The following is a 25,469-nucleotide window of genomic DNA, read 5'->3' as shown; positions in this document are numbered from 1 at the left end:
TCGGATGAAGAATAAAGGTTGGCATTAGTAGGAGGATAGGTAGCAGGGCTTCTTCAAACATGAAGATGCTAGAAAAAAATTGCCAAAAATTGTGTCATCAGTGGGTTCATACGGTATGGCACTCTGGACCACAATGGTGATGACCTATAAAGCCCTACATGGCATCGGACCTATGGGACCGCCTTCTGCCGCATAAAACCCAGCGGCCAATTAGGTCCCACAGAGTTGGCCTTCTCCAGGTCCCATCCACCAGACAATGTCGTCTAGCGGCACCTAAGGGAAGAGCCTTCTCTGTGGTGGCCCTAGCCCTCTGGAATCAGCTCCCTCCAGAGATTCGCACTGCCCCCACCCTGCTCACCTTTTGCAAGAGCCTTAAGACCCGCCTACGTCGCCATCACAAGATGTACCAAGATTTTGAAGAGGTAAGAAAGAAAATATGTTGCCCTCCCACAGCCCCCAGGAGCATTCTGCAGATCTCCCAAACCAGCTGCCCACTACATTCATGTGAAAAACAGGCTGTTTACCTGTTGTTTGCAAAAATGGGGGCATTTCTGCCCCCCCCCAGGAGCATTCTGCAGACCCCCCCAAACCTTCTGTGCACTCCATTTTCACACTGGGTGGGATTTCAGGAGGCCAAAAATGGCTGTATAAGATGCACCAACATTTCCACCCAATTTGGGTGGTGGTGGTGCACCTTATATTCCGAAAAATACTTCTAGCAGACTTCCAGATTCTGTAACAGCTTTGCTCCCCATGCCATCTGTCTGGCAAACTCACAAGATTTGTTTCTCTTGCTATGTACGTGTATACATCCAAACTGGATTGCGATGGTTTCTGTGTCTTATATATGTGGGTGCATGCATAATTTTGTATTTATTTATCATGTCATGTTCATGTTTATATTAGAGGTGGAGACCCTTTGAGAACTACAGTATATGCAATGTAAATTCATTTTAATGTATGCTATTTAGTGTACATTCAAAGTGACAATATTATTATTCTATTCTATTCCATAGAAACATAGAAGACTGACGGCAGAAAAAGACCTCATGGTCCATCTAGTCTGCCCTTACACTATTTTCTGTATTTTATCTTAGGATGGTTATATGTTTATCCCAGGCATGTTTAAATTCAGTTACTGTGGATTTATCTACGTCAGCTGGAAGTTTGTTCCAATGATCTACTACTCTTTCAGTAAAATAATATTTTCTCATGTTGCTTTTGATCTTTCCCCCAACTAACTTCAGATTGTGTCCTCTTGTTCTTGTGTTCACTTTCCTATTAAAAACACTTCCCTCCTGGACCTTATTTAACCCTTTAACATATTTAAATGTTTCGATCATGTCCCCCCTTTTCCTTCTGTCCTCCAGACTATACAGATTGAGTTTATTAAGTCTTTCCTGATACTGTACATTTTATGCTTAAGACCTTCCACTATTCTTGTAGCCCATCTTTGGACCCGTTCAATTTTGTCAATATCTTTTTGTAGGTGAGGTCTCCAGAACTGAACACAGTATTCCAAATGTGGTCTCACCAGCGCTCTATATAGTGGGATCATAATCTCCCTCTTCCTGCTTACTGTTCTGTTCTACTGCTCTTGGACTGAGTGGAATACAAGGAAACGTAGTGAACTAAAATTCCCATCATTTCAGCAGCAGTCTGTTTAATTTTCTCAATTTTCTGTTACACCCTCCCCCACCCCCTAGGAAGAAGTACAACATTTTGCGTCTCCCCAACTCTCACTGACATACATCTTGCGGCCCGAACCGCCTGACCTGCCAGCTCCCAAATTGCACCACATTGCGAGATGTGCGTCCTGCCTGACACTTGTACCGGTACCTCCGTCGCATTCCTCGGCGTTGTGTCCAGAGTAGCCCATTCTAAAAGAAAACATCTTGTGAATTCGAGGAGTTTGATTGAACTCGCGGGCTGCCCTGGATACAACACCGAGGAATGCAATGGAGATACCAGTACAAATGCCAGATAGGAAGTGTGTGTTACTCCCTATGGCAAAAAAAGCACATTCCCTGGGATCAGGCACCCCCTGGCATCGCTGTGCCCCCCCCCGGAGAGGCACCCCACTATTTGAGGAGCTGTGGTTTAATTGGAGAGGACTGGGCAGGGAAACATTGGCTTATGGGTGGAAAGGACTAACATTGCATGAATAAGATCCACTGATGTTCATCCTTTGAAAAATGCCTGAATAGGAAAGCTAAAAAAAAAATCTGAGACCGTCATTTTCTTATTTTTTTTTTATTTAGGAAAAACTTTTCATAGGGTTCATAGTTAAGAATACAAGTCCACAAAAAGGTGTGGCTTCTTTAAGCGGACATCAACAGGTACAACAAGCATGGCCACTCCCTCCCTGAATGGACTCAGAAGCCCTGCACGCCCCATTTTGAATGCCATTTCTGCGTTATTATCCCAATATTTTGTGTGCTATCTACAAATTCGATAACTACTTTCTTTATTCATTAACGTTTCACCAGATCTCCGGGATTTCTCAAACGCCATCTATGGAGGGTTCATCAGACATCAGCAAGACTTCCCAATAACTCAGTGATTCATCTGGGCCTGAGATTTAAACTTGTTTGAAATAAACAGATATACTGAACTGTTGTTGTTGAAATTATTTTATTTAACCTTGTGTTTCACCTGCCTCTTTGTCTTGCTCCTCACAACTACTTCTAGTTGGAGAAGCCCGAGCCAAAACAGGAGATGGGCAGCTCTGTATTTGTCACTTTACTTCATTTAGTAGCCGGAATGTGGATTCATTTTCCTCTATTTTGAAGACATTGAAGGAAGAACTTTGTGGTGTTTGAAATATTCCTTACTGAGCTAAACTCACATTGAGCTTCAGCTTTCTTGATCCGATCCCATCTCTACAATTCTGATCCATTTATATGTCTTCTTTCTTGGTGACATGTTTAATTTTCCATCTTCATTTCCTTTTCCTAGTTTCAAATTTTGTACACCAAGTTTTGTACACCAGTATTGGTTTCTTCTACTGTCCTATTTCTTTTGCCATTGGAATGATTTAGGGATTGTTTTTAGGGGGGTGGTTTTCTTTTGTAGGAATTCAGATTAAACCTGGGTTCCTTTTCAAGTTGCTCTCTCCCCCTGCTATGGAATTCTAATTATTGCTAAATTTATTAAAACCAGATGGCCTGGAATCCAAGATATGAATTTGAATATATTTAACTGCCTGAAAATCAAGAATCCCACAGTCACATTATCATTATCCCATACCCACTTTCCAATATTTCAACTGTTTCTACTGTTATCAAGTCAGAGTAAATGCTCTTGAGACTTCTTCCATCTTCTCAAGGAGAAATTGTAAGTGACAGTTAGGAACTTACTTATTTCCCAGTAGGTTTGATAGAATTAACACATACACACCCATTATTTAAGAAACGCGCAATTTGCTTTTGAAAAGAATTATCTGTATTTCCTTGAGAAAATAGCAGCAATATTTTCCCCCCACAAGTTTTACACTCCCAACTCTTCCTATAGAAAGCAAGCCCTTTTTTTTTTATATGCCCACTTCAGAGTTTTCATTTCAAACTCAGTTAAAAGCTCTGCTATTCAGCTCTGCATGCTTTGGCCAACACATTTTTACCAGGTCTTACAAGGAACAACTTATGCCAGCAGCCCATTGTTTAGATATTTCTCATAACTCCAGAAGTAAATCGTTCTTACCAACACAATTTGCATATCTAATAATTCAAATACAGGTAGTCCTCGACTTATTATAGACTCATATTTGTTTAGATACCTTTAAAAGTTGCAATGGCACTGAACTGGTTTGCAATAACCCCACGTTTGCATTATCAACATTCAAGTGCTTGATATCTGACATGTATTTATGGCAATTGCAGCATCCTGGGATCATGTGGTTGCCATTTGAAACATTCCCAGGTCGCTTCTGACAAGAAGTCAATGGGGGAAAGCAGGATTTGTTGGGCAAGTGTGATTTGTTTCATAATTGCAGATTCACTTAACCCCTGTTGCAAAAAAGTTATATAATTGGGTGCAATTCACTTAACCATCACCTCATTTAGCAACTGAAATTCTGATCCCAATTGAATTGTTAAGTCGAGAATTACCTGTAATAGGTCTAGTTTGGAAAGTTGGGGGGAAAAAACATATTGGAAGATAATGGCACATCACTTTTATTCGGTTGTCAAGAAAACTTGATGGATTGGTCCATTAAGTCACTAAGCATTGAAACTGACCTGGAAACTTTTTAACCTTCTCATTTATTGGCTGAATTCATGGCTGATCATTGCTCCAAACCTTTGACTCCCCATTCCCCTGGCTTGCAGTAACTGCTACAATGCCAATGGGTTGGGGGCAAGAATAGCATTATTTCATTATTATTTATTAGATTTGTATGCCGCCCCTCTCCGCAGCATGCTATAAACATTGCAGGTCATGAGTGTAGACTTGGTTTGTTTGCAGTTTTGGTTACCAAGGTATCACTAATCACCGGCTTTTATTTCTTGTTCCTTCTGAGGCTCTCACATTAGTGCAGTGCTTGACTTAAGAGATTTCTTTGGAAAAATGTCTATTTCATCTGTCCATTCACTCACTCCCTGGAACCTGCCTACCTTGTATTCTTCCTACAGTCCCTGCTTACTTAGCATGAAGTCTTTTCTCAGTCATCCACAATGGATCAGCTGCGAGTTTTTCTCGAAGAATTCCTCTGTATTCTTTTCCTCCTGCTAAATTGCTGGGAGATATTTGCTGCCCCTCACTCAACTGAATGCTGCACAATGTATAAGAGCAAAGCTGGTGGTGCAACTATCAGTTCTTTAGGTTAATTAAAGTGGCTTTTGAATAATTCCATTTATGAAAATGCAGACTGGCTTTGATGTTGCCAAAAGGTTTATGTATGTCATCTGCTTCTGGTAGTCTTCTGCTCTGTCTTCAATTAGAGTTTAGTAAAATACTGGGTCCAAGCTTCCAAAGATACAAATACCATTCTCTCTAAGGCAGATGTAAGGTTCATCACATTCCTTCATCAAGAGAGTTATTCTCGAGTTGAAATCTTCAATTTACTCTCATTTCAAAGAGAGTTTATCACAACTATTCCCATCATTCTCTTTACATTTCTTTGGCTACTGTTTTGTGACTTGCACAAGGGATATTCTCATCATTCCTAGACTGATTCCACATTTGTTTACAGTAATCCCATGCTATTATCTTCTTTAGCCCTACAGAGGTGATGTACACTTGGCTCAGCCATAGCACAAAAGAACCTACTTTGAAGTTCTTTTCGGCTGGAAAAGCTAAAACTTCAGGTCTTGAAAGGGCTTTGCATTTTCCCCACTAGCCTGGTGAAGCAGCAGGGGTGCCATTGACTGTTTTACTCTGACCTTCAACAGGAAACCAGCATTTGTCAGTCTGTTGTTTCCCCCACTGCACCAGACAGAAGAGGGATGCTACAGAATGGGATCAGTTTGGACCACAAGGCAACGAGACTTTGAAATAATAGAAATAGTGACCCAGGTACCAATTTTTAAATTGATGGTGCAAATAATTGTTTTTTGTGGAATAGGCTGAATCAAGACACACTTAATACACTCCTGCCTGGATTCTGATACATTTGTAGACTCAATGTTAAACTTGTTTACCTGTGGGTCCTATATTGAGGGAAGGAGCATTGTGCATAAACGAGATATTGCATACGTGGTCATTTACCTTCTCACGACATTTGGCAAAGAAGCTTGATTAATGAGTAGCAACTGCAGCCATGTTACAGTTTTGTGTACCAAATGTACCTCTGGGTTTTCAGAAGCAAAGATTTCAGTACAGGGCAGCTGCATTTCAGCTAAGCTTGACTTTAGAACAGTTCAAACCAAAAGCGCTTATACAGACTTATACAGGTGAATAAGTCAGGTGAAATCTGTTGACACAAGTATTTGCTTTACTTGCTATCATACTGCAGCACAATGTAGAAATTTTTCTTCCCTTCCCACACCAAATACACAGATTTGTCACCTCCACTTAAAAGATGTGTTGATACCTTTTCGTATTTTTTAAACCAACATATGCTTTCCAGTACTAAGAAGAACTGAACTTTGTTTCCAGAGCTGAAATTATTCCATCTTGATTAAATAATAAAATACCCTTAGCCCCATTTCCATGACCACTGCTGAACAGGTGGTTGCTGAACTCCATCTTTTTCCTGGACTTGGTTCTAGCTTCTAGCATCATTAAAGCAAGGTCGAGTAGCTCCTATATCGCTTAGGTCACTAAGCATGCCCACCCCGTCTTATTGTACAACTGATAAGAAGTGAAAAGGCTCAGAAAAGTCTAAATGCATTCATAAATCCCACCACCAAAAAGAAAATAGAAAGGGACAAAATTTCCAACTCCATCTACTTGAATCATATAACTAGATTACTTTAAACCCCGTGATTCTTCTGAGTCAACATTCATAGATGATAAGCAAGATCCTAACAAAAGGAGATTGTTCATCCTTATATTAAAGGGGTGCAGCCCGCCAGGCCTGCTCTATTGAACTTGTCTAGCTCAGGGTAGCCATGAGCAAACAAATGTAAAAGCACAGAAGCACAAGAGGTGACTTGTCCCACTTGGCAACTGATCCATATTAGGATTGCTGTAATGACTTTGTGCAACAAAACACTATTCTGATTGTCAATCTCCAATATTTAAAAGGTTTTATGAGAAACACCAATGGAAGAAGAAAATGCCACTGGATGTAAAAGAAGAAAATAAACATAGTCTCATCATTTGAGAAATGTCAATGATCAAACAAATATGGTATATTTTCTGAGTGTCAAATAATGTGAAGTGTTTTACCTTACTTTTCCAATCACAATTTTGGGCTACCCAGGAAACGAACAGCAATTATAAAATGGAGATTTCTGTTATTTTTTCTTCCATTTTATTCTCTTTACACCAGAGAAAATGTATCTTGCAGAATTTCTTCTCTGAATCATTCTTAAAAAGTCTTGGTAGAGTATTGGAATAAAGCTGCTGCACAATCATTTCTCCTCTACTGGATGTGAGTTTTATAAAATAGTCATTCATTCGGTGCCTTGGGATTCAGATGTGCATTTTACTACTTAAAATATTACCTTCCATGTTTTTTCCAGTGTCAAATTCTCTAAAACAAAAGCATTAGGAAAACTGATTTTTCTCTCGAGTGTTTGGAAATGCTAGAAATATGTCCACGTTGGAAGACTGTAGTCCAACATAACTGGAGGAAAGCAGCTTGAGGAAAGTGGGGTTTACGAACCTAAACTGCTTCATCCTCCTTGCATTTAATTTCAGTTTAATCAAAGAGATGCTCAGAAGAATGACAATGTTAAAAGCTGCTAGTTTCCTATTAGAATGCTCCAAGATGAACTAAAGGATTTCACACAACTCTAAATAGGAGAGAATCTAGTATAGCCTTTCTAGTCCAATACTTTGTGGTTTCTTAATATAGGTCAGGCATGATTTGGAAAGTGTATAGTAATTACTTGTAAACCTATTTATTAGTCTCAGACTGGAACAATATTGACAAACTCATCTTGTATTTGTAATTAATCCAGACATTAATGATATGTTAAATTTGATAATATTTCTCCACTTTGATTGGACTGTACTGAGTTGCTGCCTTTGCTGTCGAAAACGTACAATTGGGTAAATATCTATGGAGATTCTCAGTCATCCAGGTCATGGTTGTCTCAAAGGTGCTTTTTCAAGAGTCAACTGGACTTTCTGATTTTTCTTTAAAAACATTTCACTTCTCATCCAAGAAATTTCTTCAGCTGAAGAAGTTTCTTGAATGTGAAGCGACATGTTGTCAAAGAAAAAAAGAAAACAGAAAATCCAGTTTGCCTCTTGAAAAAGCACCTTTGGGACAATGCAGTTGGGTAGTTGTACTTCATGTAGCAAAAGATTTCTAAACTAAACAAAGCTCACTGTGTCATCGAAATTCCAGCTTGGTGCCCTTACAAATGTTATCCTTTGCTATGTGCAAGGATATTGCACATTGATGTAATAGTAACTAAGGTGTGGATTTGCCTTTGTCTAGTTCTATTTCCAGGGCAACCAGCCAAGTATTTCTGAAATTTCAATATATAATTGTAACAAACACAGGCTTCCTTTATTGTTATTTTTTGGCGTCTAATTTTTAAAAGTAGGAAAGGTCCATTGGTCTACCATGGTAAAACCCCTGCTGACTTAACCCTTCAATAAACTGCTGTTCACTTAATGCAACAGGACTGAGAATAAGATAATTCATTTACACCTGGCGGTCATTTTCCCACCCAATCCAACAATTATGGGAGGATTTAAATTCACCAGGATCTTTTTATATGAAATAACAACTTTGTATACATATCTGAGAAGTGTGAAGCACATGCCTTGCAACCTGAGGGAAGGGCTTTTATGAGAATAAAAATCTTGTAGCTACTCCCACTCTCCACAATTCTGTTCAAATGTCATGTCACATAATTCTAAGACAATCAAATCTCAACACAAAGAGGGGGAAAAAAAGAAACTAGAATAAACCGTACTGATAATCTGCTCAGCCTCCCCTAAAGAGATGCGGAGCTGGCTCCTCATTAAAGCATGGTGTGTTCTCTGTAGATAAATCAGGAATCCACCCAAGGCAGCTGTTTTGAACCTAACTGGATGGGAGTTTGAAGGACCTCATTCCTATTTCCACAGCCTTGGAACTAAACCTGATTTATTTCTACATAAACGCAAGTAGGATTGTACAGTTGGAAAACAATCCTTATTTCCAGATAAACAGACACATGGATGAAGTCTATTGGTATCATGTTATGGATGGAATTCAAAAGTTAGTCCTATTCTGTTCATGGACTATCGTGATTGCTTATCTGCCTTATTCTCTTTGAAAAGTAATCTCACCCCAAGCCTTTAGATCAGAAGACACAACAAGTTGGTGATACTCAGATTATACGAATCATTGTACAAAAGAGACCCTTCCTTCACCCATTGCAAAGCTTCCAACATTAAATCTTTAGAGCCCTTCCCTTAATCATTCTCTTCCAACAGAGGATGCCAATTATTCAGACTCTAAATCAACAAAGGTCAGTGGACTGAAGGAAAAATAGTAAGATGTTTCCCCTGATAAAATTTTGTGCCTTACGAAATTAAAGTTGTTCTTTCGAAAGTATTTTATAATAAGAATCAGGAGTTGAGTGAGAGGGAGAAATTGGCTTTTTGTTAGTAAGAACATGTAACAACGTAGGTGTTTTGGATATACACACACGCACGCGCACACACTGACACACATCTTTAGAAAACAAAGCATTTTGCTCAAAACAATACTTTTATCACAATGTTCAGAACCCCCTCGTTTCTCAATGTTTTCATTTGCCGAAATAGAAAATAAAAAAGAGAATGGTGAGATTTTAGCTTTGTATCCACGTGATCCAAACAAGATATATTGCAAATAAAAGCAGCCAATAAGTACATGACTAGCCAAAATTAAATATCTTTAACTCATACTAGCCACAGTTGCAGGAAACACTGAAACTTAAAACACACTCCAGGAAATCTGGAAGCAAGGAATGTTGTCCTATTGCTTTCAGTTAGTTCTCTCTGAAAATAGGACCAAAGCAAAGGAGAACAGTGGCTTGTGGGTTTTTTTTTATTTTAAATGCCTTGCTCTGCAGATTCTGTATTCTTTAACAAGAGCTCAGACAAGAAGTGTTTTGAATGCAGTCATAATTTCTTTGCCACTGGGCAATCCTGGCTATTTAAGCTGAGCAGAAATCATTAGCAACTGTGCATGGACTCATGATTACTTACCAATAAGCCAGGTTTCTCAGTCATTCCTGGCATAGTGTTTGTAGAAGAGTGGCTACCAAATTCAAGTACTTGGCTAGATAACAGTTTTGAACCTATAACGAGAAGCATGACCAACTCCATACATGAACCCCCATTCATTTTTCTGGCCTTTTCCTTGCCACCCTCTTTTTCTAGGAAACCCTTCAAATTCCAAACTTGTACAAAGTTTTTTTCTTTCCCCAAATGCATTTATATATATTTATAGATATTTGTATATATAATAGTTATTCTTTCTTAAATGAATCCTTCCCTCCATGTTTTACTGTACTTTAAAAAAAGAAACTGAGGAACTAATGTTTCTTTTTTTAAAAAAAATTGCTGGTGACATTTTTAGGCATAAGTGAGTGGACAAGTAGGAGGCGGCAAGGAAAGAGACAAAGGTAAAGATTGCACGGTCAAACTGAGGGTGAAGAGAAGGTTTGAGCAATTTTTTTAAAAAAACATTATACCCTTTCCCCGAAATATCTGAAATGCAAACTCAACTGGAAAAAAAAAAACCCCACTACTTCATTTTCACTGCAACAAGAAGCAAGCAACACTTTTGTGGAGGCATGTTATGTGTGCATGACGAGACTGAAGAAGAGAGTGGGGGGGGATACGTGCCACAGAGAAGGTTGTTTTTTTCCTGCAACTAGGTTCTTTGGGGGGGGGTGGGACTTGCTCCTAATTTTGAGCAACCGTCCTTCAGATCTGCCTCCAGAGAAAGTCTGAGCCTCCCTCCCGTGAGAACAGGGTTGCAAACGGAACCCTGTTTTGTTTGTCCTTTGAACAGCTAAGTGAGAAATAGTGTGCTGGTATAGGAGAACATAAGCACCCTTCCCTCTTGGGTCTGGGTAGGACTGGTGTGGTACAGAGAGGGAGGAAAAGAATGCCTGCAGCAACAGTCCGTCCCACTGCTACGCCTTCACCCCACCTCTGCTCCTCCTGAGACGTGTGTCCAGGCAGACCCAGGAAGCAAGAGACTGATGTGCGCAGAGGGGTGGGTGGGTGGGTGTCAAGCAACTAGTCCAGGGGCCCAGCATGGTCACGGTGAATGTGTGGCAGGACTGCTTCTGTTGGAGCTGGGCGAGAGGCTAGGGCTGCAGCTGCCCGGAGGTGGAGCTAAGCTACTGATACGGGAAGGAGCTCCTGTTGAGCCCCCCAAAGAATCCATGCCTTCAGAGTTCTCCAGCATTTCCTGGATGAGGGGTGGCATCGATCCAGGAATTTCCATTTTCAAAGTTATCACTCTTTCAGCACCTGTGGGGAGGAAGACAGCTGATTTACCAATACAAAACATAGACTGAGATTTCCTACCTAAGCCAAGAGAATATACTGAGGGCGCAAGCAATACTCAATATAATTTAGATTAGATTTATTGGATTTATATGCCGCCCCTCTCCGCAGACTCGGGGCGGCTCACAACAATGGTGAAGAACAATACATAGTAACAAATCTAATATTTAAAAATCTAGGTTACAGTTTTAGATTAAAAAGTGCAAAAAAAAGAAACCCCAATATATAAAAAACAACACACAATCGAATCATACACAAAAACTACATGGGCAAGGGGGAGATGTTTCAATTCCCCCATGCCTGACGGCAGAGGTGGATTTTAGGAAGTTTACAAAAGGCAAGGAGGGTGGGGGCAATCCTGATCTCTGGGGGGAGCTGGTTCCAGAGGGTCGGAGCCACCACAGAGAAGGCTCTTCCCCTGGGTCCTGCCAGACAACATTGTTTAGTCGACGGGACCCGGAGAAGGCCAACTCTGTGGGACCTAACCGGTTGCTGGGATTCGTGCGGCAGAAGGCGGCCTCGCAGATATCCTGGTCCGATGCCGTGAAGGGCTTTATAGGTCATAACCAACACTTTGAATTGTGACCGGAAACTGATCGGCAACCAATGCAGACTGCGGAGTGTTGGAGTAACATGGGCATATTTAGGGAAGCCCATAATTGCTCTCGCAGCTGCATTTTGCACGATTTGAAGTTTCCGAACACTCTTCAAAGGTAGCCCCATGTAGAGAGCATTACAGTAGTCGAGCCTCGAGGTGATGAGGGCATGAGTGACTGTGAGCAGTGACTCCCGATCCAAATAGGGCCACAACTGGTGCACCAGGCGAACCTGGGCAAACGCTTTACTTTCAAAAACCTTCAAAAGTGCTGTACATATTGGAGAATGCTCACTGTATTCCTAGAATTAACACGGGTCATGCCTATCAGACAGTTTTTAGTTGTGAATTTGGTTTAAAAAAAAAAAAATCTGTCTCCCTTTCTATTTAAGAAAGAAGAAAATCTTTTTTCTCCCTCTGCAGGGTATGAATCTCTGCCCTTACCTTTTGCACTGATGCTCCGTAGATCCGTAATCTTCATCAGCATTTTGGGGAACATATGGGGTTTGCTAGGTCTCCTCTTTCTCACATAGATTTTCAGGGCTTCCAAGAGAGGTTCTTGTAGTTGATCCACTCGGTCTGGCTGTTCCAGGTCTTGTCGGTCTGGAGAGGAGTGGGAGGTGAGGCAATTAAAAAGGGAATAGAATACATTTCACTTTTCACGTCTTCTAAGTGGTAATACAGTCTTTGCCTTCAAATGCATGACTTAACATTTCTTTTATGGGTTTCTGAACTTAGCATCCTCCAGATGTGATTTGACTTGTTCCCATCATCCATCAAGTAGCAAAATCTTTTGGAAGACCCTTTTTTAAGGGATGGGTAGCTGACTGCTACTTTTGCATTATCAAAGAAACTTGTGTGCCACAAATTTTTGTTTAACAAAAACTGAGCATGAGATGAATATGCTCTAGTGGTTAAAGTGCTGGGAAATTCTGAGTTCTAATTTTTGCCATAGTCATAGAAGCAGACGGGGTGACTTTGAGCTAGTCAATCTCTATTACCTACCTTGCAGTGTTGTTATGATAAGAGAAGGGAGCACAAGCTCACCAACTTAAATTGTAGAAGCCCTATGCATGGTATGTTTGTATGTATGATTGGTTTTATAACAAGGGTTTTTAGCTGTTTTAGTATTGGATTGTCACATGCTGTTTTTACCACTGTTGTTAGCCGCCCCGAGTTCATGGAGAGGGGCGGCATACAAATCCAATCAATCAATCAATCAATCAATCAATAACAAAAAATAAAGGTGGGATATAAGCCGGAACGCTAAATTGTGCCCACCGCTGCGGCTCGTAAGTGCTTGTGGGACTAGCACGATTTTGCTTCTTCACCTGTGGAGGTAGCAAAATCGTGCACGGAACCATAGGTGCGCCCGTGTTTTGGTGAGGTTTTTTTGCTTCTGCGCATGCTGAAACACAGGTGCACCTGCAGCTCTGTGCATGATTTTGTTACCTCCACAGATGTAGAAGCAAAATCGTGCTAGCCCCGCTAGCACTTACACGCCGCAGCAGCAAGCGTAATTTAGCGTTCCAGGTAGTAGCCCACCACTGGATAGAAGTGAAAAAAAAATCCACGATATTTATATTTTTGCCTCCCATAATGAAAGTAAATGTTTAGCACCATCCAATGAAAGCTTTGTCATAGGTACAGAAAGTTCTGGGTTACAACAGCAATTGAGACCAGGATTGCTGTGGCTAAGTGATAGAGTCTTAAAGCGCATTGCCACAAGATGAGTGCATCATTTAGTAACGACAATCCTGTTGGTTTGATTGCTATTGTAAACCCAAAACATGTAAATTGCCAAACAGGAAGTGGTGGGAATCCCAGAGAAAGGGCTGGAGTAGGGGCATGGAAGGGGCAAGGATCAATCTTGGAGGGCCAGCACAAGCCATGAACAAGTATGCCCATATCACACCAACACTCCGCAATCTGCATTGGTTGCCAATCGGTTTCCAGTCACAATTCAAAGTGTTGGTTCTGACCTATAAAGCCCTTCATGGCATCGGATTAGAATACCTCCGGGACCGCCTTCTGCCGCACGAATCCCAGCGACCAGTTAGGTCTCATAGAGTTGGCCTTCTCCGGGTCCCATCGACTAAACAATGCTGTTTGGCGGGACCCAGGGGAAGAGCCTTCTCTGTGGCGGCCCCGCCCCCCTGGAACCAACTCCCCCCAGATGTCAGAGTTGCCCCCACCCTCCTTGCCTTTCGTAAGCTCCTTAAAACCCACCTCTGTTGTCAGGCATGGGGGAATTGAGATATTCCCTTCCCCCTAGGCTTATAAAAAAATTATGCATGGTATGTCTGTATGTATGGTTTCTTAAATTGGGGTTTCTTTTTAAATTAACTTAAATATTACATTTGTTTATATTGTTTTATTACTGTTGTTAGCCGCCCCGAGTCTACGGAGAGGGGCGGCATACAAATTTGATTGATTGATGGATTGATTAAATGAATGAATGAATGAATGAATGAATGAATGAATGAATGAATGAATGATGATGGAAATGGGGTACTGTAGCATGCAGGCAGGATTGTGAGAGGAGGGGATTTTCCAAAGTGGATGGCAACTTTCCCAAACACTGATATTGCTTATGGGAAAGCCAGCAGGGGAGATCTTAAATAGTGATCACATGGCCAGAGGATGCTGCAACTGTTGTTATCTGCAAATCAGTTGCCAAACACCTGATACCTGTGATAACCTGATAATGAGGACTGGAATAGGATGGCTGGACTTTAGTGGATTTCTTGTAAGTTTATTAAAACTGAACGAATTGTCATTAAGCAAAGACTCCCTGTATTGTGAACACATTTCCTCTATATCTTTTCAGTCAATAGCATTAGTATCTGAAGAAATTAGAATAAATGGATTCAGGCATTTCCCACATCTTACCTCATTTATCAAAAGCTTGAAAAATTTCCAACTACATGTCTTATTAGAACTAACCACTTGATGGTGCTATTGATCAGAACACAGCACACTTAATTTTCATTTCCCTCCCTCCCTTTTCTTTCCAGAAATATACACATACAATGAGTACCAGTAAACAAAACAAAAACACCAACCCTGTATGTATTACTGTACTCTCTAACACAGAATTGTGACTTTAGTAAGCAAATAAATCACATGAATTGCCTATTAGTACATATCTCTTCAGATCAAGAGACTGCATATACCTTTTTGGATGGTGTATTAGCTTGCAATATTTTTTTAAAATTAAAGATCCTAGCATGCAGTGCGAACATCCCGGGAATGAAACTGGGCACTGGCTGCCCTTGTCCCATCTTGGCCAAGTCCTGAAAAGATTGGCCATTACTGTCCTTACCATTAGTAGAGAATGCAAAGTGTTGGTTATGACCTATAAAGCCCTTCATGGCACCGGACCAGATTATCTCAGGGACCGCCTTCTGCTGCACGAATCCCAGCGACCAGTTAGGTCCTACAGAGATGGTCTTCTCCGGGTCCCGTCAACTAAACAATGCCGCTTGGCTGGACCCAGGGGAAGAGCCTTCTCTGTGGCGGCCCCGGCCTTCTGGAACCAACTCCCCCCAGAGATTAGAATTGCCCCCACCCTCCTTGCCTTTCGTAAGCTACTTAAAACCCACCTCTGCCACTAGGCACGGGGGAATTAAGATTCCCTTTCCCCCTAGGCCTTTACAATTTTATGCATGGTATGTTTGTATGTATGTATGTTTGGTTTTTTATATTAGGGGTTTTTAAATTGTTTTTAGTATTGGATTATTATTGTACGCTGTCTTATTGTTGCTGTTAGCCGCCCTGAGTCTCCGGAGAGGGGCGGCATACAAATCCAATAAATAAATAAATAAATAAAATAATAAATAAGATACCACCAAATCTACTCATCCACTATTCTATTGAAAAATAATTTGTAAAAACTGAAATTGATCAATGCCATAAGATCTATGGATTTATCTCATCATGATTGTGTTTTTAATTAATCAGTCAAATATTTATTAAGGTCATAAGTCAGTATAAGAACAATGGAATATAAACAATTTTAAAAACTAAAAAAATAATAAGATTTTTTTAAAGTTGAAAAAAATATAAAAACAAAATTATTATTTTTTTAAAATCCATGAAAAGGTTTAATAGCACTAAGCAAATACAATACACACACACACACCGGGCAAGAGTTCATATATGGCTAAGTAAATCTATCAAAATACAAACTCCCCCTTAAATAACAGGTATATTTTATATATTTTTTTAAACTTTTAAAATGATTATTATATTCTACACTTCTCATGTTGATCATCCATGATGGTAATAAATATTGATTATTGACTGTCATACGAAAATTGTGACTTGGAATATAAGATTAGCAAATAACACAAACTAAAAAAATAAAAATGAAAGAAAGAAAAATAGATGTATAATAAAGGAGAAGGATGTAATAGATATGACCGAATGTGGTTTGATCTTGTGGAGCAGAGCTGATTAATCTTGTGGAGTTGATGAATACATGTAGAGAAGTGAAGCTTAGGTAATTTATAAATAAAAGGAGTAAAATATATGTCAGAAAATGCAAACTGGGGTGCAGGAAAGCAGGAATCCATAGGCTAGTGACAGCTACAAATTATCCTCCAGCGCATGACAATATCAAACTGCTTCTCCTCACATTGTTACATGGGAGCAAGAGTTGGATATGTCAGAAGACACATTAAAGTAAATTGAATACAACGGAAATTAGTTATTTTAAAAGGGTGGGGTAATTAATCAGTGCTGGATTGAATACAGAAGCAAAATGAACAGTATGAGGGGAAAAAGCATGGTGTAGAGAATGAATGAGGATGAAATCACAAAACAATGAAAAATGGATCTTGAAAAAGGAAGAGACTGAGAAAATTGTGGTTGTTTGGAGTTAATAAACCCTTAAAAGAGAACAATGTCCATTTTACAGGGAGATGCAACTCCAGAATCCTGGAAAAAGACCCTTATTGTTACCAAAGGAAGGACAAGACTTTACTATTACTTTACTAAGAATTACAGACCAGTTTCCGTGTTGAATAATTATAAATTATTCACGTCAATTTTAGCCAACAGATTTAAAATGTTTTACAAGATTTTATTCACTTTATTCAATGTGGATTTTTAATCTAAAAGGCAATTAAAAGATAATATGAGAATTGTATTGAATGTAAGAATATTGCAACGTAACATAAAACAAGCCATATTGATTTCAGATGCAGAAAAAACTTTTCATAATTTGAACTGGCCTTCTTTAAAATTAAAATTCTGGGAGATATGAACTTAGATGATTTATTCAAGGATTCAAATTGGTACATATGCCTTAGAAGGCTCCAAATATAGTTAAGGTGATTTCATTAAACTGTAAAATATCCACAAGGGGACAAGGCAAAATTGTCTTTTCTCTCCTTTGTTGTTTATTTTGGTTCTTGGAGTGTTGAATGGAGATATCAAATAAGGCAAGAAGATATATATATATATATATATTTATGAAAAGAAGGGATTGATGAAAAGAAGGACCAGGGGAGACATATCTCAGGGGTTGCCACAAAGAAGAGGGAGTCAAGCTATTTTCCAAAGCACCTGAGAACAGGACAAAAAAGCAATGGGTGGAAACTAATCAAGAAGAGAAGCAACCTAGAACTGAGGAGAAATTTCCTGAGAATTGTGTACAGTTCTTGTCACTGCATCTCAAGAAGGATATAATGGAACTGAAAAAGGTGCAAAAAAGGGCAACAAGTATGATTAAAAAAAATGGAGCACCTCCCTTATGAAACCAGGTTGCAACGCCTTGGTCTCTTCAGCCTTGAAAGATGGCGTTTAAGAGGTGACTTGATCAAAGTGTATAAAATCAGGCATGGGATAGAAAAGGTGGACAGAGAAAAATTATTTTTTCTATCACACAATACTAGAATGAGAGGGCACTCCCTAAAGCTCATAGGTAAGAAAGCGAGGACAAATAAAGGGAAATATTTCTTCACCCAGAGGGTCGTTGGTTTATGGAATTCACTTCCAGAAGAGGTCATGACAGCTGTCAGCCTTGATAGCGTCAAGGCAGGATTAGATAGATTCATGGATGCCAAGTGTATTGGTGGTTATTGAAATGGATGTCCATGTGCCGCCTCTATGTTGGTTGAGGCAGGCATAATTCCATTTGTTGGGGGGCAAGGGAAAAGGAGGGTTTTACCTTCTCTTTCTGCTCAAGATCCCCATATACAATTGGTGGGTCACTGTGTTCCACAGAATGCTGGACTTGAAGGGGTTTGGCCTGATTCAGCATGGCTCTTCTTGTGTTCTTATGTTTTTATAAGAGTTAGAACAATTAATTACTAGAACAATTTGCCTTCAGAAGTTGTAAATGTTCCATCACTGGAAGTTTTTAAAAAGATATTGGACAACCATATGTCTGAAATATTATAGGGTTTCCTGCCTAAGCAGGGGTTGGAATAGAAGACCTCTAAGGTCCCTTCCTCCAGCACTATGATTCTATGGTCTACCTATGTTCTAATATGAAGTATATGCCTAGAGTACATTGGAGTTGATGGCCATAATAAATTAAAATAATAAATCATATATACACACTTTTGATCATTTGTTTTGCTTTGTCTCTACTATTGTTATTTGTTTTTATTAATTTTGCTGATTTTTTCTTTCTTTCTTTCTAAAAAGGTCAGTATATATTACTCTGATATTTAACTATTTATTACTTTTTAAAATTTGTCATTTTTCCTTCCTGTGCATTATTTTGATTGAGGGTGTGCATTGAAAGAAACAATTACAAACTTGAATTAATTAATTAACCAATCAAAATAAACTTCAAAGAGATGGAATTACCTATCTGTGTAATGTTGGGATGAGAGGCCATATGGCTGAAAATTTGTTTTGCAAAGATTTAATAATGCAGGAATAATGAAATCCCTTACTTCAAAACATGAAAGCTCACAAACATTCTATACCAGCGATGGCGAACCTATGGCATGAGTGTCACAGATGGCACGCGTAGCCATATCTGCTGGCACGCGTAGCCATATCTGCTGGCACGTGAGCCATTGCCCTAGCTCAGCTCCAATGTGCATGTGTGTGCCAGTCAGCTGAGTTTTGGCCTGCACAGAGGCTCTGGGAGGGCATTTTTGGTTTCCAGAGACCCTCCAGGGGAGTGGGGGAGGGTGTTTTACACCTCTCCCAGTTCCAAAGAAGCCTGAGGAGGGTGAAACATGAGCCTACTGGGCGCATCAGAAGTTGGGAAACTGGCCTTTTCCGGCCTCCACAGGGCAGCTCTTTTTGCCCTCACCAGGCATTGAATTATGGGTGTGGGCCACTGTTACCTCTGAGCTGCCTGGGTGCGCACCCGCGCAGCCATCAGGAACCCCTGTGCACAAACTCGTTGACGGCGCGCAAAGCCACGCCGTCTCAGATCGTGGGGAGGGGAGGGGGCGACAAGCCTAGCCTTGGCTTACTTGGCCCCAGTGCGGCCGAAGTGCAGGGCAGAGTAGGCGGTGGCGTCTGCCGTTGTTGCTCCAGGCCCGCCCCTCAGCTGAGCTTCCTTCGGCTTCCTTGGAGGCAAAGCTGCAAACTTCACCTGCCGCCTCCAAGGAAGCCGAAGGAAGCTCAGCTTGGGGGCGGGCCTGGAGCAGCCGCTGCCGCCGCAGCCTACTCTGCCCTTTGCTTCGGCCGCACCAGGCAGCTCTGGTAGGCGCGGGGCAGGAGGGCAAGCAGCGAAAGTGGCGCTGCCAAGCGTGGGTCGAGCGGGAGGGCACCGGCAGCAGCGTCACTGAGCAGTAGCTGTGGGGCGGCGGCAGGGCGGTTGGCTGCAAGGCATTGACGGCGCGGCTGGATGTGTTGCAGGATGCCATGCATGCTGGCGCTGCGCTGGGCATAGGGCTGGCATCTCTGTCCCGGCCCAGCCAGCAGGTCAGTGCCAGCCCCGTGCCCATGTGCAGCACAGCACCAGCAATGTACGGCGATCCCCCACCGCTGGTGCCACCGTCTTGGAGCTCCTGCTTGCAGCCGACCACCCCGTGGTGCACAAAATGTATTTGTGCGTGTGAGTGGTGTTGCAGGGCAGAAAAAAAGAGAGAGAGAGAAAGAAAAGAGAGAGGAAGGAAGAGAGAAAGAAAGAGAAATAGAAAGGAAAGGAGGAAGAGAAAGAGAGGGAAAGAGTGAGAGGGAAGGAGGGAGGGAGAGAGAGAGAAGAGAGGGGGAAAGAGGGAGGGAGGAAGAGAGAGAAACATAAAAAAGAGAGGAAGAAAAAGAGAGAAAGAAAGGAAAAAAGAAAAGGAATGGGAGTAAGGAAGAGAGAAAGAGAGAAAGAAAATAAATTCATGAATTTAAAATAGATTGATTGATTGATTGATTGATTGATTGACTGACTTCTATGCCACCCAGTCTTGAAGGGACTGCCACTCAGACACTATACTTTTCCACCCACACACACAAAAAAAATTAGAGGGAACAGTGGTGTGGGCACTTGCGCATGTGCAACAGAATGCATGCACGGTCTTTCGGCTCCCAAGGAAAAAAAGGTTCACCATCACTGTTCTATACCAATGAGAACTAGCTACATTGGCTCTGGGAGGTATGATGCGTATCAACAACAATCAGTACCAAACAAACATTTCTCATAAGAAATAATGTAGTGATCCACAAGGCAGCTGAGTTCTAAGCCTTATACTGAGTACCAAACAAGCAATGAGCACCAGGAGTTTCATGTCAAAATGCATTGAGGACCAAATTCAATGAGTTCCAAAGCAATTGAGTACCAATATACCACTGAACTTGGCTGTTCAGCATACAGAATAGATACTGTATATCTCATTCATCTGTAACTCATGTACTGCTTACTTCTGGACTACTCCTTTCATATCCAGGTACTGTAGGGAATACATGTCTAATATCATATAAGCCTGTGTTTCTCAACCTCAGCAACTTTAAGAAGTGTGAGCTTCCACTCTCAGAATTCTTCAAACAGCATGAAAATGAGAAACACGAACGTAAGAGATAACAGATTAAGATGCCTAGATTGTAGGTATTAATGCCACTGCATGCATTTTATAGCCAGTGCCATGGTGGAAGAGGATTCCAAAAAAAAATATTCCCAGGCACAAAAGCAAGAAAAAGGAATAAAACTGAGTATTAATATTATTAGGAATTACCTAAAGTTAGTTTGGGGTCAGTTGTGACAGTGTTTGGAGTTTATAGAGTTTTCATGTTTCCCCAGGAGCCGCTACACATAGAAACAATAGATCAGAGCAGGTATTGTGATACTCGTTATCAAAGTGCTATGCAATGTACATTTTTCTTACCTGTCTGAAACCTATCTGGCTCCATACCTAAATGCACGGATAGCTAGCTCTGTGCCTTTGGCAGGCAAGGGTCAATGCCTCTGTGCATTCCATAGGCAAGCCCTGAAAATATGCAAATGTCCAAAACTTAATCTTGATCCTATTTATTATTTATTGGCCCAGTAATGGCACTCACCTCCGCATATGAGGCAGATGGCGCTGAGGAGTCCGGTTTCAGCATCATCCATCTCAAGTGGCAGCAGCTGGTTGGCAAAGGCAAAGACCAGGTCTGTGAGGGGTCCAAAGCCTGCATTATGCATCTGAGTGCGGTTGAGGGTCAGGCCATCAGAAAAGGTCATGGTGTCCTGGTCTGGTGTGTAGCGTGTACATATCCGAAGGATCTGTGATGGAAAGTATGTTATAGCAATGTACACAGGTGTTCCCTGGCATTTCTATGTTCCACCTGTAACATTGATCACATTCAATGTGCAATATATTACTGCAAAATTCAGCTGTAGGACCTGTACTATTGTTAGACAGAGTACTGCATCTGTTTCGGTGGCAGATCCCTGGAAAGATACAATAGCTCCCTTCCAAACTGTCCTATTAACATGGGTTATATGTATATATCTATTCTGCTCGACATTTTTACATATAGCCCATACCTGTCCTGAGCTCCTAAACTAGTTTATCACCATAAACCACTCTTCCTCGAGTTTTCTCACAAGTACAAGGTCTGCTTTTTTCTTAATCAACCAAGAATTGATCCAATGGTTATGAGAAGAGTGACCGGCCAAAAGCTTACCCAGCCAGCTTTCATGCCTAAAGCGGTCTATAACTCAATGTCCTGATTTCTAATCTGGTGCCTTGCCCACTAGACCAAATTGGTTCTCCAATAATGATTACACAGTGGTACCTCTACTTACAAACTTAATTCGTTCCGTGACCAGTAGAAAATAAGTAGAAAATTTTGTAAGAAGAAGCAATTTTTCCCATAGGAATCAATATAAAAGCAAATAATGTGTGCGATTGGGGAAACCACAGGGAGGGTGGAGGCCCCGGTTCCTCGCATGAGATTCCTAGAGGGGCCCCACATAGGCTTCTCCCCACCTTTTCCAGTCCTGTTTCCTCCCAGAAGATTGCTAGAGAGGCCCCACAGAGGCTTCTCCATGCCTTTTCCGGCCCTATTTCCTCCCAGGAGATTCCTAGAGAGGCCCCACGGAGGCTTCTCCACGTCTTTTCCGGCCCTTTCCTCCCAGGAGATTCCTAGAGAGGCCCCACGGAGGCTTCTCCACGTCTTTTCCGGCCCTGTTTCCTCCCAGGAGATTGCTAGAGAGGTCCCACGGAGGCTTCTCCCTGCCTTTTCCGGTTACAGTTTCAGAGTTTGTAAGTGGAAAATGGTTCTTGAGAAGAGGCAAAAAAATCATGAACATCCGGTTCTTATCTAGAAAAGTTCGTAAGTAGAGGCATTCTTAGGTAGAAGTACCACTGTATATGTAAGAAATGGTGATAAGGTATCACCATAACATTCTCCTTTAGCCTTGATCCCGTGAAAATATGGGTTGAGTGCTAATTAATTCCTATTGCTCCATAATTGTATATATTTCCTCGTTTTTAAAAAATTGCTGAGCTTTGTTTGAAAAGGAAAAGGACTCATCTACTTACCAAGATGTCGAGGCAGGCTGCTTTGAGGAGTGTGATCTGGTCAGCAATTGTGAGTGTGGTGAAGCCTGGCAACTGCTTGGCAAATTCAACTGTCTTGATGATGCACTTTGTGGACAATTCACTGAATTTGTCCCACAGATCAATGTCAAGAGATATCCGCTGATCTGAACTGTTGTTCTATTAGAGACAGAGGAAGCAAAAAGACATTTCATTTGATAAAACAAGAATGGTTGCATTTGTTTCATAGCATATATGTAACCCTTCCCTGGTGCAAAGCTGAAGGGATTGGATACAGTAGCCTAGAGGATAATTCTCTGCCTTACAAGGCAAAGGTTGCAGGTTCAAGTCCCAGTGGGTATGGCTAGCTGATGAGGCCAAAATAAGGCCGAAATAGATCTATCCAAGTCTCCCTTAATTTTCAAATTCAGCAAAAAAAACATGTCACACACACACACACCCCTATATATATTTGTTTTCATAGATTTCGTAAAACTATATTTACAGCAGCACAAAGCTTACAACTTCAGCCTGATGATGGTGAATGTGATTTCACCGAAACGATGCATAGACATGCAAAATATTACACGGGGCAAAACCCAAACTCAGAACAATCTACACACACACACACATATATATATACACACACACACACACACACACACACACATATATATATACAATATCTCATATATAAACCCGTATATTTGAATGCAGAATTTGATACTAATTTTTTAAATTAATTTATATAATTATTTGTTTGATTTATATGCCACCCAACTCCTAAGGACTCTGGGCGGCTTACAACAATAAAAATAAATTAGTTTATGGGTTATAATTCTTTGTATGATGTGAGAAAGGCAATAGTTTCTTTACATGGTTTCCCGAGTTGATTTTGTAACCATGCCAGGGCAAGACAAAAACAATTTAAAAGGACAAAAAGCAGACAAGGAGTTGGCTAAAAAAGCCACAATTATACTTCTTATCTAAAAAATTGACTTGAATTTATTCAATGACCTATGCCTATAATAAATCAAGGTTTAACATGATCTATTGAAATATAATTTTTTTTAAAAAAAATGTTTCCCAGGTCATTTCTGCTGATCCATATATTTTCTCTACTCATGGAATAAACAGCTTTATTCCACGAATAATATCAATCAATTGTAAACTGCCCGTTCTCCTTGAAAATTGTCAAAGTTTCCTGTAGTCTTCTTCTGGCTATATTTAATATCCTTACATATTAAATAAATTAAGTTTACATGGGAATAGTTAATTCTACCAACAGAAATGATGATGTCTGCCATTACTTTCAAAAAGCATGCACTGAATGCCACCTTTAGTAGATTCAATACAACCAAATGAATATACAAGGTGATTTTTCATCTTTACTGCTAAAGAAATGGTTTTTTAAAAATGTAGAAAATTGCCTGATGAAAGCCAAAAAGCTAAATAGACCATTTAGTCTAATCAGTAGCATAAAATTTCATTAACAAAACAGAGAACTGTTTATATCTCTGTTCAGAACATCTAAAACAGTGATGGCCAATATTTTCGGCACTGAGTGCCAAAACAGGAGTGCCTATGTGGGCACTTATGCATATGTGCGCATGTACACTGAAACTGCTTTGGTAACCCTGACAGATGATCTCTGATGGGCCCGGGATGGGGGTCATTCTTCTATCCTGGTGCTTCTTGACCTCTCAGAGGCTTTCGATACCATCGACCATGGTTTCCTTCTGCATCGACTGGAGGGGTTGAGGGTAGGAGCCATTGTATGATGGTGGTTCTCCTCCTACCTCTCCGGTCAGTTGCAGTTGGTATTGGCAGGGGTCAGAGGTCGGCTCCTAGGTGCCTCCTTCGTGAGGTTCTTCAGGGGTCGGTCCTCTCCCCCTGCTGTTTAATATCTACCTGAAACCACTGGGTGAGATCATCCAACGACATGGGATGAGTTAACATTAGTATGCTAATGACACCCAGCTGTACATCTCCACCCTGTGTCAACTCAGTGAAGCAGGGTAAGTGATGTGCCAGTGTCTGGAGGCTGCTGGGATTTGGATGGGTGTTAACAGACTCAAGCTCAACTCCGACAAGACGGAGTGGCTGTGGGTATTGCCTCCCAAGGACAATCCCATCTGTTGTCCATTACCTTTGGTGGGGGAGTTCTTGCCCCTCTCAGAGAAAGTCTGCAACTTGGGTATTCTCCTCGATCCACAGCTGAGCTTAGAAAACCATCTCTCTACTGTGGCGAGGGGGACATTTGCACAGGTTTGCCTGGTGTACCAGTTGCTGCCCTATTTGGACACGGAATCTCTTCTCATAGTCATTCATGCCCTCATCACCTCGAGTTTCAATTACAGCAATGCTCACTACATGGGGCTACCTTTGAAGAATGTTTGGAGACTGCAGGTACTACAAATGCACCTGTGCGAGCTTTCATGGGCCTCCCACAATATGTCCATGTCTCGCCATCACTCCGCAAGCTGCATTGGCTGCCGATTGCTCTCTGAATGCGTTGGTCATGACCTATAAAGCCATACATGGTTTAGGAGCAGATTATTTACGGGACCACCTTCTGCCTCATGTATCTCAGTGTGCAGTTAGGTCCCACAGAGTTGGCCTTCTCCAGGTCCCATCAGCCAGGCAATGCTGTCTGGCAGAGCCTAGGGGAAGAGCCTTCTCTGTGGTGGCTCCGCCCCTTTGCAATCAACTCCCTCCAAGGATTCATTTTGCCCCTCATCCTCCTGGCCTTCCACAAAGGTGTCTAAAAACAGTCCTTTGTCGGCAGGCTTGGGGCCGTTGAGTGCTAGATCTAGCGCCAGCCAACAATT

General features: G+C 41.2%; 1 protein-coding gene across 5 annotated transcripts in view; it reads right to left on the bottom strand.

Annotated features, from left to right (window-relative positions):
• Positions 1-2,237: 2,237 nt before the first annotated feature.
• The window catches only part of RARA (retinoic acid receptor alpha), a 278,000-nt gene continuing 254,768 nt past the window's right edge, over positions 2,238-25,469 (bottom strand). For all 5 annotated transcript variants that reach the window (XM_070729251.1, XM_070729250.1, XM_070729253.1 and 2 more), the window contains 4 exons: positions 22,642-22,818; positions 21,173-21,377; positions 12,152-12,310; positions 2,238-11,076 (listed from right to left, as the gene is read on the bottom strand). In XM_070729251.1, the coding sequence (XP_070585352.1) occupies positions 10,862-11,076; positions 12,152-12,310; positions 21,173-21,377; positions 22,642-22,818 (756 nt within the window). In that variant the 3' untranslated portion in view covers positions 2,238-10,861. The remainder of the gene's footprint in view (positions 11,077-12,151; positions 12,311-21,172; positions 21,378-22,641; positions 22,819-25,469) is intronic.

The sequence above is a fragment of the Erythrolamprus reginae genome, chromosome Z (assembly GCF_031021105.1).
Source record: "Erythrolamprus reginae isolate rEryReg1 chromosome Z, rEryReg1.hap1, whole genome shotgun sequence".
NCBI lineage: Eukaryota > Metazoa > Chordata > Lepidosauria > Squamata > Dipsadidae > Erythrolamprus > Erythrolamprus reginae.
The sequence above is the reverse complement of the archived record's forward strand: the minus strand, read 5'-3'. Positions and strand labels throughout refer to the sequence as shown.